General features: G+C 41.2%; 1 protein-coding gene across 1 annotated transcript in view; it reads left to right on the forward strand.

Annotated features, from left to right (window-relative positions):
* Positions 1–15,754, forward strand: part of cdc25b (cell division cycle 25B) — a 40,868-nt gene extending 25,114 nt beyond the window's left edge. The window contains exons 8-16 of the mRNA XM_063045129.1: positions 93–221; positions 1,067–1,153; positions 1,243–1,419; positions 2,317–2,418; positions 7,207–7,269; positions 7,719–7,817; positions 9,438–9,568; positions 12,736–12,853; positions 13,723–15,754. Of these exons, the coding sequence (XP_062901199.1) occupies positions 93–221; positions 1,067–1,153; positions 1,243–1,419; positions 2,317–2,418; positions 7,207–7,269; positions 7,719–7,817; positions 9,438–9,568; positions 12,736–12,853; positions 13,723–13,863 (1,047 nt within the window). The 3' untranslated portion in view covers positions 13,864–15,754. The remainder of the gene's footprint in view (positions 1–92; positions 222–1,066; positions 1,154–1,242; positions 1,420–2,316; positions 2,419–7,206; positions 7,270–7,718; positions 7,818–9,437; positions 9,569–12,735; positions 12,854–13,722) is intronic.
* The last annotated feature ends 260 nt before the right edge of the window (positions 15,755–16,014 follow it).

Consider the following 16,014-nt stretch of genomic DNA (forward strand, 5'->3'; position numbering starts at 1 on the left):
TAAGTCTGGCTCTGGAGTGACTGATTGCCAGTGGGACTAATCCTGCCTGTAGAACTATGTTGTTAAGTCTGTCCCATTTCTTTTGAATATAGCTCTCGTCTGGTGTGGGCAATGACTCAATGGATGTCGCCAGTCCAGTATCTCTGCACCGGTCTTCGCTGACCTGTTCTGCTGATGATGAAGATGATGGATTTTTGGAGCTGCTTGATGAAGATGTTGAGGTAAAGCTCTGAGCCGTTCAAACCATTTGAATGTGGTGAATTGTTTTTAAGATGGAAACAGCAACCTACTTGCACAATCTAGTTATTTCTGTAGTACCATTAATCTACACAATGCATTCTTCAGTGCATGATTTATCCTTGATCACAATGGAGTGTATGGCAATCTAGTACCACATCATGCAACAATGTAGTTACAGGCTGATAAATTGTACTTGGTCTTTACACCGAGCTAGGTTTACACATGTTTTTCAGTTTAATACATACTTTTGTGTCACCGTATACCGCCTTAAGATTTATTTTCTTGTGGGCATACACAGTAGATACAAAGAAATACAATGGAAACAGTGATAAAATTATGCACAGACAAGTAATCAATGTGTAAAAGAAAAACTGCAAATGCCAAAAAGCAAGTAATAAGAACACGGAAATTGAGTCCTTGACAGTGAGTCTATAATTCGTGGAATCAGTTCTGACTTGAAGCGAGTGAAGTCATCCATGCTGGTTGAGAAGGTTGAAGGGTAGTAGCTGTTACTGAACCTGGTGGTGTACGATCTAAGATTCCTTCCAAATGGCGACAGAGAGAAGAGTGTGGCTTGGATGGTGGGGTACATTGATGACAGATGCTGTTTTCTTACGGCAGTGCTCCTTGTAAATGTGCTCAATGGTGTGGAGGGGTTTTCCTGAAATTGACTGAGCTGTTTATTTTAGTAACTTGACCAGGTTGCAAGACTGATACTTGCCACCATACTATGACCTCTGCCTTTTTTTGGAAAGGAAGGTTTGAGTGTATTTTTACCATTTCTAATTTTATTATTAAACACTAAATTGGCCCTTTTCTGTGACAGAATGAAACTGATGTACCTTCTGGCATGGCAAGTTTGCTGAATGCTCCAATTGTGACTAGAAAGGAATTGCCAGAGACTCTGAATGATGTAAGTTTGTGGTTGTGTTCAAATATTTTAATGCATCAAACAATGCAACTGCAGTTTGAAAAAAATATATAATCTTTTTAAATCATAAGGGGACTCCTGGTAAGTTATCCTGTGACATCAGCTCCAAGTCACCAGGATCGTCATTTGAAATAAGACCTATCCTAAAGCGACAGGATCGCCCCAAAGATGAAGAGACGCCTGTGAAGAATAAGCGGAGGAGAAGTCTTGCCGGCTCCACTGTGGCGGAGGCAGGAGATGAGAAATTGGTAAGGAGGAATAACTGGGGAACCAGATTATCGCAGAGACGTGAATGAGTGTCTGGTGTCCGTAGTTAAAGCTTGTGTGTTTGAAGGTGTTCAGATATTACTGTGAGTAGATCCAGTTTGAGTTGGTAGTTTTGATCTTACTGTAGGATGGGATTGAACTAAGCCGAGCACAGAACTAGACATCGGCCCACCCAAACTGCAGTGATCCTCAATCACCTATCTTAGTCTCATTCCCATCAGCTCCCTGCTTGCCTACACTCTGGGTCAATGGTGGGTCAAAGTTTACCCACCACCTAGCACCTTGCATTATGGAGACAATCCAACGCGCCAGAGAAAACCTATGTAGTTAACGGGGAAATTTGCCTCCACATACAGCACCACAACTTGGGATTGAACCCCGGTTGCTGGAACTGAGGCAGCAACTCAATGAGCTGGATATGTACGAGGGAAGAGTTAGATTGATCTTACAGTGGGTTAAAAGGTCAGCACAGCATCATGGGCTAAAGTGCTTGTATTGTGCTGTAATTTTCAATTTTCTAACTGTTTCACTCAACAATCCTTCAGATCAGTAGTAAACTAAGTTGTGTTTGACCCTGTCTGTCTCTGCATTGATCCCCAGAGTCCTTGTGGCTGCATTGGGGTAAATAAACTTGCAATCCAGTGTCTCTCCCCCCCCCCCCCACCTTTTCGCTTCAAATTAGCGAACATGATGTCTATTTTTTCCAATGTAGTCAGATCAGGTTTAAAGCTCGCTCGCTCTTTGACATATTGATGTTTGGATTATCTGTCAAATGTACAATTCCTGCTTGTAAAGTGCCATAACAATGGTAGCTTCACAGTTAAGTTTGTATAATCACACTGACAATTCTTGAATTAACCTAACTCTACCCATTCTAGAATCAGCACACACTATTGCGGTCCAAATCTTTCTGTGATGCCAAAATTGAAAGAGTACTGGCAATTGATGATGGCAGACGAATGATTGGAGATTTCTCAAAGGTACCAAACTTTCTCTAGTATTTGATTCTTAAAGTGAGTGCAGTAGCCAATGACTAATGCCCATTAATATGGACAGGCATCTGACATTCACTGACCAGATCTGACGTGTGCCTTCTCTGAATGCTGTTGGTCTTTAATGTACTTGCCTTAACATTGACCAAATTTGTTTTGTGGTGTGTTCTTAAAGCTACTTTGCCACTTATTTATTTTTGATGTTGTAGAACTTTTCTAATCACTTCAGTCATACAAGGACAAATGATCCTGTGTCTCAGTACCCATAACACCAATACAGTACCTACCAGGTTGTCTTCCAGGGAAAGTATTTTGCATGCTAGAGACTCCAGTCCCACCTGTGTAGTTGTGGCATTCATAAGGCCATAAATTTTCCCAGGTATCTAGATCTTTTCTAGTCCAAATATAATGTATTCACATTAATTATTCAGAGTACGTGGGGTAAATTACTAATGAACTGCCAGTAGTCTCAGAACTGTTTGTGTGGGGGTGGGGGGAGGAGCTCAAGTTAACATTGTTCCACTGCTATCTAGTTAAAAAGATAGAACTTAAATTAGATGGGCTTCACTTTTTAACCTGTGCATCAAAACATACGGAGCAATGTGTCGTTTACAACAGTGACCTATGCAGTCTGAGAATGTGCTTGGGGGCAGTCCAGCAAGTGTCACCATGCTTCTGGCACCCACAGCTTATCAACCCTTGCTAACTGGTGCATGTTGGAGTGCGGGAGGAAACCGGAGCACCCGGAAGGGAAACACGGTACAGGGAGGACGTACCAACTCCTCATAGACAGCAGTGGGATTTGAACCCTGATTGCTGACACTGTGAAGCATTATGCTAGTTGCTGCACTACCAGCTGCCTGATGCAGTGCCAAGTGAGGTTGCTGAGACCTTGATCCAGCTGATGTAGTTATTTTGTCTGTGTTAAACCAGTAATATCTACAAAGAGCACACATGGAAGTTAATGTTAATATCATTTATTGCCCTCAGTTGTCTTGAGTTGGCACACATTTAAAGCATCCATTAGTCTTGCGAGACCATGGATCTGCGCCTGGAAAGTCTTCACACTCCAGGGCACAGACCTCGACAAGGTTGTATGGAAGACTGGCAGTTGCCCATGCTGCAAGTCTCCCCTCTCCACGACACCGGTGTTGTCCAAGGGAAGGGCATTAGGATCCATACAGCTTGGCACCGGTGTCGTTGCAGAGCAATGTGTGGTTAAGTGCCTTGCTCAAGGACACAACACGCTGCCTCGACTGGGGCTCGAACTAGCGAACTTCAGGTCGCTAGTCGAAAGCCTTAACCACTTGGCCACGTGCCCCCATGGCACACATTTAGATCAGCCATATTGATATATCTGTCACTAGCCTGACTGGGTAAGCCTGGCAGGTTTTCTTCCTGAAATAAAATAACTATTAGTCAACCAGTTTTAAAGTGATTGTTGGGTGATTATTTTTTAAAGTCAATTAATTATGTTACTGGCTTAAATTCTAGAATGGCAGCTGGAATTTAATCTTTCTCTGAATTTGAACCAGTACTCAATTTCCCTTTAGCTTAATGCTACGTTCTGTCTCGGCATACAAACGCTCTTTGGTAGAACATTCAGAGCTTTAGAAAATGAGAGCAGGTCATTTAGTTCTTCCTCTCAAGGTCAAAGTTGATCTTCTGCCACAACCTCAGTTATATTCTGATGAAATTTCCAGAAATCCATGTCTGTTTTGAACTTTGCCATTTCTCCTGGTCTTGTTCCAAATGTTGTATCCCATATTCAGAGACCGATCTCTCAATCAGTTAGCCTAGGAGACCATCCTCCCTGCAACCAGACCTGTTAAACCCAACGACGGCAAGTTTCAATGATTGCTTATTCTAAACTATTGAGAATAGTCCCATTTTACTGGAATGTTGCTCTGTTCCATTCAGGGATCAGCCAGAATCTTCGTACTCAAACTCCTGTAATAATGGCTTATGTTTGCCTTCCTAATTTGTTACTCCTGCATGGGAGGACACTTGGGTCTTTGGAAAGTTATCGCCTATTACCTAAGGTTTATCTTTATTTAAAACAATCTGAATTTGTTTTGTTCAGAGTGGTTGACATGCATGCAAGTTAGTCGTGCATAAATGTGATTAGTTCACTTTTTTAGTTTGTTACTTGTGGTTCACATGCCATCCTGTTAAATTGAACGAGCCTGTATTTGTGATTAGACTGTGAATGTCAGCGAGTTTGTATGACAGCATTTGGCATTTCAGAATACCATAAATGGTTAGTCTATATGCAAGTTTCAAACCACCAGATTTAGTATTGCATCACATTTTCCCTTTAGGCCTGCTGAGTATTAATGCCAAAACCAAACTGTTGATGATAGCAGCATATCCTGTATACTAACTGATTTGACAAGGATTTGAACAAGTTTTTAATCATTTCCTTGGGCTTTAATGTTGCTGAGTATATGTCCATTACAATTATAGTTTGGTGATCACCTTAAGGAAGTTAGCAAAATATACATTTGGAATGACAGTATGAGAGAACTTCAACTGATCTTTTTTTCCCCAAATTTCAAAGTAAATTTATTAAGTATATATGACAACATGTACACTCCTGGGATTCATTTTCTTGCAGGCATACTCAAAAAATCCATAATAGAATAATAACTATAATAAAATCAATGAAAGGCATCACCACTTGGGTGTTCAATCAGTTTGCAAAAAACAGCAAACTGCAAATACAAAAAAATAAGCAATAAATATTGAACTGGAGATGAAGATTCCTTGAAAGTCAGCTTTTAGGCACAGCTCTGTTGGGGATGAGTGAAGTTAACCCCTCTAGATCGAGAGCCTGGTGGTTGAGAGGTAACAACAGTTCCTGAACCTGGTGGTCTTGTGGCTGCTGTACCACCTTCCTGATGGTACCGGAGAGAAGAGAGCATGACTGGTGGAGAGGGGGGCAGACCTGATGGATGCTGCTTTCTGGTGAAGTGTAGATGCTCTTGATGGTGGGGAGAGCTTTACCTGTGATGGACTGGGCCATATCCACCACTTTTTGTAGGATTTTCCATTCTTGTAAAGTAAAATCAGGGTGACAACGGGGCTTTACATCTCGATGAGCTCATGCCTCTGTTTTGCTTTGCTGTCAAAGCATGAAGGAACCATCACGCATCCCACAACCCCTGATGATTCTGTGATTTAAATCGGAGGCTGATGTGCGAGCAGCCTTCAGGAGGGTGCACCCACAAAAAGCATTTGGCCTGGATGGGGGTACCTGGCCAGGTAATAAAGACCAGTGCTAAGGTCACTAACTCCTGCTTCGGTAGGTCTGAGGTACCCACCTGCTTTACGTTGCTTCACTTATACTGGTGCTTAAGAAGAATGTGGTAACCTGCCTTAATGACTATCATTCATATCCGCTGAAGTGCTTTGAGAGGGTGGTGATGAAATATATCAGCTTCTCCCTGAAAAGTGACTTGGACCTGCTACAATTTATCTATTGGAACAGCAGGTCCACAGTAGATGCCATCTCATTGGCTCTTTACTCAACACGGAAAGATCTTTGTCCTCAACTCCAGCTTGTGCAATTGAATCCTAGATTTCCTCACTTGAAGACCCCAGTCAGTCAGATTGGCGACATTGCCACAACCTCCATCAGCACAGGTGTACCACCAGGATGTATGTTTAGCCCCCTACTTGACTTGCTTTGCCCTTGACTGTGGCCAAGCACAGCTCCAATGCCATATTCAAGTTTGCTAAAAGCCAAATCAAACGTGATGACGAATGAAAATCTGGCTGAGTGGTACCGCAAGATCCTTTTTTCAATGTCAGTAAGACCAAGGAGCTGTTTGGCTTCAGAAGTAGGAAGCTGGACGTCCATGAGCCAGTCCTTGTCAGAGGTGGAGAGGGTCAGTAACTTTAAATTCCTTGGTATAATTTTGGAGGACCTATCCGGGCCCAACACCAGTGCCACTAAGAAGAAAGCACGCCAGTGCTGCTACTTGGGGGGGGGGGGGGGTCTGTGAAGATTCGGTATGACATCTAAAACTTTGATGAACTTCTATAGTTGTATGGTGGAGAGTGCATTGACTGGCTTATCACAGCCCAGAGGTTGATTGGTTATGTTAACTGCAGTGATCTAACTTTTAATTTTGGCTCTGTTGCCTAGGCTTCTGTCTAGAGCTGCCGGTTGATCTGATTTCAAAAGCCAGTCCAGTTGCTTGATGTGTGTTGCTTGAATTTCCAACATCTGCAGAATTCCTCCAGTTGCTTGTGTTCAGTTTTGTGTGATTATGTAAATTTGGCCACCCGGGTTTCTAGTAACCACATTAAAGGATCATTGGTTATTACTTTGCCTTTGATGCAAATTGTTAAGTAAGTTATTAAGTGGCAAACCTCCATTTTCAGTCCTAGATGCCACAGCACACAGATAACTAAAGTCTCCTGTCACCCAGACTTGAAAATGTATTTCTGGTTCTCTGACCCTGGTTACTCAACAGTGCTGGGAGCATTATCATCTGAACTGAAGTGGCAGCTACTTATACTTTATACTTTAGCTACTTGAGTTCATTTCAGGACAGACAAGGATCTTGCCTATGATGTCTGTCCTTTGAATTTGCAAAATACAGTTTGTAATTAGCACATTTTGAAATTTGAATGTTATGTTGATTGTTTGGATTTACATGTTTACGCAGAAAGTTGTCGATAATCCTTCGACATCCCCACAATAGCTGCAGTTATACTTTGTACAGAAGATCTACATTGTATCTCAATGCATGTCTGTTCTCTTTACAGCCGTATATATTGCCCACAGTAGAAGGAAGGCACCAAGAGTTGCAATATATAACACCAGAAATGGTAAGTTGAAATTGCCTTTTGACTTGTTCTATGAGGTAAAGGACGTTTCCTTGTTATAACAAGCTTTGTTTAGCTGCATGCCTTGCTGATATTAAGCAGTTTTTTTTTGAGTTTATAAAAGTGAGATGTATATTTTTTTCCCCTCCGTGATCCTTGTTAAATTTTTGCATTATTTATGCTGTGAAGAATTGCACTTAGGAATTGCAGTTTCTGGGTCTTCCAATCTCCCCTGAAAGATCTTTTCCTAATCCTCCTAGCTCCTTTCCCACTGGATCTCCTGGAACATAGTCAATTGCAGATGTGCCTGTGCATGTGAGAGGCAGGAATACTGACCAATGCCTTGTTAAGTTGTGTTTTAGAGGTGACTGAATATTTGGGTTTGACTTCATGCCAGTGTGCTGGAGCTCTGCCTGAGGGGTGATGGTAACTACTTTCTTGCTGCATTTCAGGTGATTCAGTTAGTAAATGGAAAGTTTGATGGACTTGTTGAGCGGTTCTTGCTCTTCGACTGCCGGTACCCATACGAATATGAAGGCGGACATATTAAGGTAGGTTCAGCAAGCATGCACCATAAGACATAGGAGCAGAATTAGGCAATTTCATGTTCATTGCTAATTTGTTATCCTCTCAACCCCCTCACCTGCCTTTGCCCTGTAACCTTTGGTGCCCTTATTAATCAATAAGCTATCATCCTTCATTTTAAATATACATAGTGACTTGGCCTCCACTGCCATCTACGGGAATAAATTCCACGGATTCATCACCCTTTGCCTAAAGAAATTCCATCTTGTTTGTTTTTAAGAGATGTCCTTTATTCTGAGGCTGTGCTGTCTGGTTCTTCACTCTCCCACTGGGATGCAACCTTCATATCCACTCTATTGAGGCCTTTCAATAGTTGATTAGGTTTCAATCAGATCCCCGCTGTTCTAAACTCCAGTGAATACAGGCCCAGAGACAAGCACGCCTTGTACATTAATCCTTTCATCCCTGAAAACATTCTCAGGAAACTCTTCTGGGCCATCTCCAACACTCGAACTTCTGGTTGAATTAGCAAGATTTCATGACTACACCAATTTCTTCCTGAGGGGTGTTAACTGCTTGACCTTGCAATGTGTGTTGCTACACCGAGCTGCAAACTGATTCAGTTGGAATTCTGATCCTCTGTCCCTCTGAACCAAAGCTTGTTCATAAGAACAATATAAATAGGAGCGGGAGTAGGCCATCTGGCCCATCGAGCCTGCTCCGCCATTTAATAAAGTCATGGCTGATCTAGCCATGGACTCATCTTCACCTGCCTGCCTTTTCCCCATAACCCCTAATTCCCTTACTGTGCAAATTTCTATCCATCTAAGTAATGGCTTGAAATTGGCACTGATTTCTGAACTGAACCAGAAATGTCTCCGTTGGCCTGTGCAGGAGATAATCAATTTAAACTTGCTAGATGGAATAATTGTATTTCTGCCTTAATTTGTGTTTGCTTGTTGGGAGCTTTGGCTGATCCTGCTTGGGTAGAAATTGGGTAACCATGACTTGTAAAGGATCAGCATCCACAGATTCTCTCCAACTGTTGTTCTGTTTTTGGTTTTGTTTATCTACTACTGTGGGCAATACTTTTAAATAACCCAGAAGCACCTCAACATCGTGTTTTGAGGTGTCAGCAGGAAACTTTTGAGGATGGACATTAAATAGAAATACAAGAGATTCTGCAGATGCTGGAAATCCTGAGCAAAACACAATGCTGGATGAACTCGGCAAGTTGCATTATATGGGTGGGCGGGATTAAGTAGTCAATGTCTCCGGCAGAAACTGAGATGGCACAGCGGTTCGTTTCCCATTGCTGCCTGTAAGGTGTTTGTACGTTTTCCCCCGTAACAATAGGCTTCCTCTTGGTGCTCTGGTTTCTTATCCCATTCAGGTGATCGACAGGTAGGATAATAAGTCACATGGTGTAACTGGCTGGTGCAGGTTCCTTGGTCTGAGGGGCCAGTTACTGTGCTGTATCTCTGAATAAATAAAATAAAATACTGCCTGACTTGCTGAATTCCTCCAATCTTTTGTGTGTTGATCAATGAATATGATGTGTATTATCATGCCGTAGAAGGGGGAAAAAAATCGCGTGCATCCACTGCACAGTTGAAAATTTAAATATTTTGTTTCCTGACATTAAGGGTGCCCTTAATTTGCACATGGAGGATGAGGTAGAGGACCTTCTGAAGAAACCCATTGTCCCTGTCGATAAGGCAAAGCGAGTGATTATTATTTTCCACTGCGAGTTCTCGTCTGAGCGAGGCCCCAGAATGTAAGTGACAAACTCATCGTGGCAAAGTGGCTTCTAATGTTGCATTAAATGTGAATGTTAAAGGGTGTACCAAAATCTGCTATTTTATATAAAAGCTGGTGTGTTAATGGTTATGAACTTCACTATTTTCTGATGGTTTTTTGCAGTTTTTCGATGTCAGTAAGAAGTAAATGTTTGCACACTTAAACTAGCTGGAGATGAACTGAGGTTGGCTGACCTGCCTTGTGGTATTTGCGAATGTATGTTTGTGGGTTCTGTTAAAGTGCTGTTGTAGCAGTTTGTAGAGTGATTGGGTGTTGCCTTTGAAAGGACAAAGGCACACTTCACATTTACAGAGTTCTGGTTTCTGTGTGGTGAGTTAATCGGCAGAAAGATCCATGACAAAGCACATTGACCTTTTTGTTCTGGTTTCCAAGAAGAAACCAGAATTCTTCAAACATGAGGGTGCAACTGCAGTAACTATCTTGCTAATGTAAAAATACATGGATGAATGATAGCAGAAATTGTCCCTGTTGATGAGGCAAAGCGGGTGATTATTATTTTCCACTGCCGAGTTCTCATCTGAGCGAGGCCCCAGAATGTCAGTGACAAACTCATCGTGGCAAAGTGGCTTCTAATGTTGCATTAAGTGTGAATTAAATGTGACATTTCTAAATTACAAGACAATGATTAAGTTGGTCTATCAAAAATATGCAGCGACAGTCACTAGTAAACTTGGCAACTTATTACAAAAGTTGAGAGATGGTGTTGCAGTTAAGAAAGCTGACATATTGGGTGGCATAACATAAAAACTGTTAAGGATTTATTACTTTTGCAAATTGTCAGACTTGGGTAAAAGGAAAAATGCAATCTCAGCTGACAAAAACACAAAAGCAATCCCTGGCTTTTCCATCTGCACAATCTCCTAGTTATGGACATCGACTGTTTTCATTCTTGGATCCATTTGTGTCAGAACTGAACATATGTTATCATACCAGCAAAGGGACAGATAATACACGCTGGTAATGTTTGTTTACTGGTGTTGATTTTAAGGGATCTTGTTTTCAAGATGCATAAATGGGCTACAATCAGAAGGCATATAAGTGGTGGCTGACAGACTGGATCTTAAAACTTGATTTCTTTACTGATTTTGATATTTGGTTGAGGGTGGCTGGACAAAGCTTTTCTTTTTAAAAAAAAACACTCACAACTCATCTAATATGAAGAGCAGCAGATGGATTTGTTACTAGAACCTGTGTCCAGTGCTACATGTAATAATTCATAGGTATAGAAAATGCATGTGGTGCAGTGAGGATGAAATCTTTAGACTGAATGTAGTTGCTGCCCAACCGACCATATTACAAATGCAACTGCAGGGGTGAGGAATAAAAGCTGGAAACAGCCAATTGGCCCTGTGCCTGCTATGCAATTCAATAAGATTATGGCTGATCTTTGACCCTCCCGGATTACCATCATATCCCTTGAGACCTTAATTTCCCTCGAATATACTTGGAAGCCACAGTTTCCTGGAATAGTGAACTTCAGGTTCACTTGCATTTAGGTGGTTTGGGGCTGAAACGTAGGGGGCGTGTACAATAAGTGAAGAGAGTTGTGTGAAGGAATAGGCAAAAAAAAACACATCCATCACCCAGGACAACCTCTCCTCATATTACCATCAGAGGATTCTCTGGATTCTTTCAAGAAAGAGTTAGATAGAGCTCTTAAAGGTAGCGGAGTGAAGGGATATGGGGAGAAGGCAGGAAAAGGGTACTGATTGTGGATGATCAGCTACGATCACAGTGAATGGTGGTGCTGGCTCAAGGGGCTGAATGGCCTACTGTGATATAGGAGCCCGAAGACACAACATTTCAGGAACATCTCCCCACCCCCATCAGATTTCTGAATAGACACTGAACCAACCCATGCTCACTGCCTCACTTTTTGTGCACTCTTTTGTTGTAATTTAATTTTTTATTATTGAATTTTCTAGTATTTAAAAAAAATTGCATTGTACTGTCACAAAACAAATTTCATGTCAGTGAAATTAAACTTGATTCTGGATTCTGATTTGGTGTTTTGAGGTGATTTCCACTGATCCTTAAATGTAAAAACATTGGTTATAAAAGCCAACATTCCTTGATTTAGATTATCAGAGCAGAGGTTGTGGTAGCAAAATACAACACTAGTTCACAGCTTGAATAAGCACACAGTTCTGGTTATCTCATTAAATATGTGAATATATTGAAGAGGTTATAGAGGGAGATTTACAAGTGACTAGGAGATTGTGCAGATGGAAAGGCCAGGGATTGCTTTCTTTGTGATAGTGGTTTGATCCTGCATTCTTGTCAATGGTTTTTACTTCCTGAAATGACACTTTTTGTCCTGGTGGGAGGCAGAATCACCTCCTTGAATAGGTCATTTATTCCATAATGCTTGTAATTGTGCACTAGTGGGTATTTTTTCCAGTGCATATTAGTCTTGTTGATCATGTTAAATAGAACAGACAGTTCGCTGTGCTTATTCAAGCTGTGGACCAGTTCAGTGTTGTATTCATTCCAATATGGGGCAAGAACATTCAGAGGTTAATTGGAACAAAAACATGACTACCTACCTAGTGTTCAAGGGCAAATGAAAGTTGTGTTATGAAGACGATGTAAACCTTTGTGGTCAGAATGTAGGCTTTAATAATGCTCTTGGTACTGAGGAAAACTGGCCAAGATTTGCTATTTGTTACCTCATATTAGGGCTGATTTAAAGTTATTAATTTTATTTATCACATGTATATTGAAACATGTATATCAGTGACCAACACAGTCTGGTGATTGTGTTGGGGGCAAGTATCACTGTGCTGTCAGTTGCCAAGATGGCATGACCACAATTTACTGAGACATCCAGTTGCTTATGAAGCAATTGAAAATATGTACTGAATGGTGGAACTTGCTGGATTGGGGTGTCAAATTGTTATTTTTCTTTAACTTCCCTGTGCTTGCAAAGGCATCAGGAACCAACAAAGTCAAGGTGTCCATATGATCATTCCTACAGCCTGTGTGCAAAGAGTAAAATATCTTGGCCAACATTGTAGTCTCAAAGCTGTCCTGTTACCAATTATGTGTTATCAGTCCAGTTTCCTCTACTGAGGGGATGAGAAAACAATTGTGGATCTGCCTTTAACCAAGCCTGTTTTTCAGGTGTCGTTTTCTGCGGGAGAAAGACCGTGAGGTGAATGGTACAGACTACCCAAAACTGCACTACCCAGAGCTCTACGTCCTGAAAGGGGGCTACCGGGAATTCTTTCCAAAGTTTAAAGTAAGTATCAGCACACTCATTGCCAGTAATAACTGATCATTTAGGACTGAACTCTGTAGGCCATTTTTCAAATAAGGAGTTGAAGCTTAGAGCAGGAGGTAATATTTTGCTTTTGATATGGTTGGGTTTGCATTGTAGAAAATTCCCCCACAAAACTGACACGCAAATTAATGGGATGGAAAATTTTGTGCTCAGTGTGAATTTGTTCCTGAACAGTAAAGCTAGTATTATATTTGAGGGGAAAAAAATTAGATTAGCTTTATTTGTCACATGTATTCGGCGCCATGGTAACGTAGCAGTTAGCACAGCAGTTGCCACTCGGGCCTTTTCGGAGTTCCATTCTGGCAGTATCTGTAAGGAGTTTGTATGTTTCTCTCCCCCCCCCCCCCCCCCATGGGCAATGTGTGTTTCCTCACAGTGCTCCAGTTTTCTCCCACACTCTAAAGATCGGTTCATAGGTTGGTGATTGTGAATTGCCCTGTTATTGGGCTAGTATTAAATAGGTGGGCTGCTGGACACTGCCGCTTGATGGGCCAGAAGGGCTTGTTCTGCATCTTTAAATAATATATTGAAGCATATACAGTGTGTGTTGTTTGCATCAAACCAAATAGCAAGGATTGTGTGCCAGCCATGCTTCCAGCATCAACACTGCAAGCCCACAACCTGAATCTTGGAAATGTGGGAAGAATTCCATGCAGTTGTGAGGATTTGTATAATTTTGCCCAAACACTTTCCTCTTTGCAGCCTTGTTCTTAAACTAGACTGATCAGCTGTTCCCTTATTTCTCTTCCCATGTGGTTAAGTACAAAAATGAAGTTGATTCAGTGAACGTAACTGTCTTCACATCTATAAATGTAACTCTATTTCAGGTGTACTGCGAGCCTCAGGGCTATCGCCCGATGAATCATGAAGACTTCAAAGATGACCTTCGGAAATTCCGCTTAAAGAGCAGGACCTGGGCCGGTGAACGAAGCAAGAGGGACATGTATAGCCGTCTTAAGAAGCTGTGAAGTGTCTTATGATTCTTCACGTTGAACTTTTGGACTACTTCCTTGTATGTACGTTATGCCTGACCATTGGTCAGCACCAGATACTTCTGTTGGGATGCGGCGCCAAGTTTCAACGGTGTTCAATACACATTCTGCACACTGAATTAGTGACGTGGGCAAGGACCACATGATTTCAAACAAGTCCTATGCTTGGTGTGAGGCTGATTATCTCAACAACCATGTTGGCATAAAACCCACGTTAACTGTAATTGTGTAAGCTTATCTGAAGGCATCATGATGGGTTTGTAGTTGGCTGCTTCGCAGTCAGCTTGCACTGGTGACGTGTGCATTTAGTTCTGTCATCCATTTAATGCTGGAGGCTTGTGGGGTATTACCTGAATGATAGAAAAAAAAATGTAAAAGAGATGGTCTGTGGCAACCAGTGTGATCTTTGATCACGAAAAACTGCCTAGCGAAGCCTCTGCAACAAATATTGGACCTGTAAACTTAAAACAAAAAAAAAGTAAATATTTTGAGATCCCTCATTTGCAATTGTAATTCCTTCAGAATAAGGAATGACAACTTTTATCCTTGTGAATAGGTTGAAGTAATCAGACTAGCTTTGGGGCTTCTGATTTTTATTTTGCAAGTTTCCCGTCTTAAATTTGTGTCTGGCACGCAAGGTTTAACATTTTCTCATCTGCCAAATATATTTTAAAGTTGCTCTTTATTTGTCATGCATTTTAACAGCACTTAAAACTGTACCTCATCCTGATATATTAATCTATCAGACATGTGATCAGAAATCTTTTAAGTGCCAAAAACCCAGTGGAACCATTTCTAAAGCGTCTTACATTGTGCCTGACAACTCTTCGAAATTTTATTTTTAGTTCAATCAGGTAAATATGGTGAGGTTTTACGTGCCCAGTTCCTGGCTTTGTACTGGGTGTACGGCAAGTTTTTTTAAAAAATGATCAACCTTGCTGTTTCAATACCAGGATAAACCATGGATTCATTATGGGATTTTACTGTTCTTGGACAATTGAAAATTATACTTCCTAAATTTCCATTTGCATACCTTTTGATATTTTAAATTTGTTTTCTTATTCCACAATGAAGGAAAATCAGTGATACTAGAAAACTGACTTGACAGTAAGGAAGCCTTGATTTGGTTATCTTTTCTATGCAGGATGAGTGACTGTTCCAGAGCTTTTTTAGTTATGGCTCTGTGACCACTGAATTCTTCATTAATACAAGTTTTTTTTTAAAAAAGTTTTCATACACCGAATGATGAAGAACCACCTGACTGCTGCACCCTTTATAAATGAACCTGTCTCGTTCCTGTGAAATTCTGGAAAACTGAGTTCATTGAAACTTGTGCTGCTAAAGGGCCTATATTTCAAAAATGGGAGTGCTTGTTTCCCCACAATGGCCTGATTTTTAATCACCAGTAACTTTAGTCCCAGTGGTTGAGTTAATTGTTAACCTTCCACTGCTGTTCGTTGCAACACTCCTGATTTAACTCTATGGGACATCTTGCATTCAGACACTTTAAGCACACCAGTTCGTCTATGGGCTGACTTATTCTGCTTGCAATGTGCATTAAGTCCAGTACTGGATTCCAGACTCGTGCCTTTGAGAGCTACAGTTGTATACTACCATGTAAAGTTGTAGATTCTTTTATACTGCCTAAATGACCTTTGTTCAGTGATCTGACAGCCTGTGGCAACACCTCTGTGCACTGGTCATTACTGCCTTGAAAGTTAACAATGCAAACTGTGTGGTGCAAGGGATGGGAATTGGTGTGATTTTACATGCGGCTGTAATAAGTGGTTTAATTGTATATTGTGCAAAGATGTACCTATTTCAGCCAAGCTGTCTGAGTGCAGAGAAATAAATGGCTCCAGATAAATGTGTTTCTTGCCCATCAATGACTTGACGGTGGTATTTTGTACGAATGTTGACCTTGATTTGAATGCGAGATTCTGCACCACAGTAGCCCAACAAGATGTTTAAGGAACTTATCAGATCAGGCAGCATCTATGGAAAGGAGTGAATGTTTTGGGCTGAGAGACGTTGAAGGTCTTAGCCTGAAATATTGACTGTTTATTCCTCTCCATAGATGCTGTCTGACCTGCTGAGTTTCTCCAGCATTTTGCAAGCAACTCTGAT

Source organism: Mobula hypostoma, chromosome 4, assembly GCF_963921235.1.
Source record: "Mobula hypostoma chromosome 4, sMobHyp1.1, whole genome shotgun sequence".
Lineage (NCBI taxonomy): Eukaryota > Metazoa > Chordata > Chondrichthyes > Myliobatiformes > Myliobatidae > Mobula > Mobula hypostoma.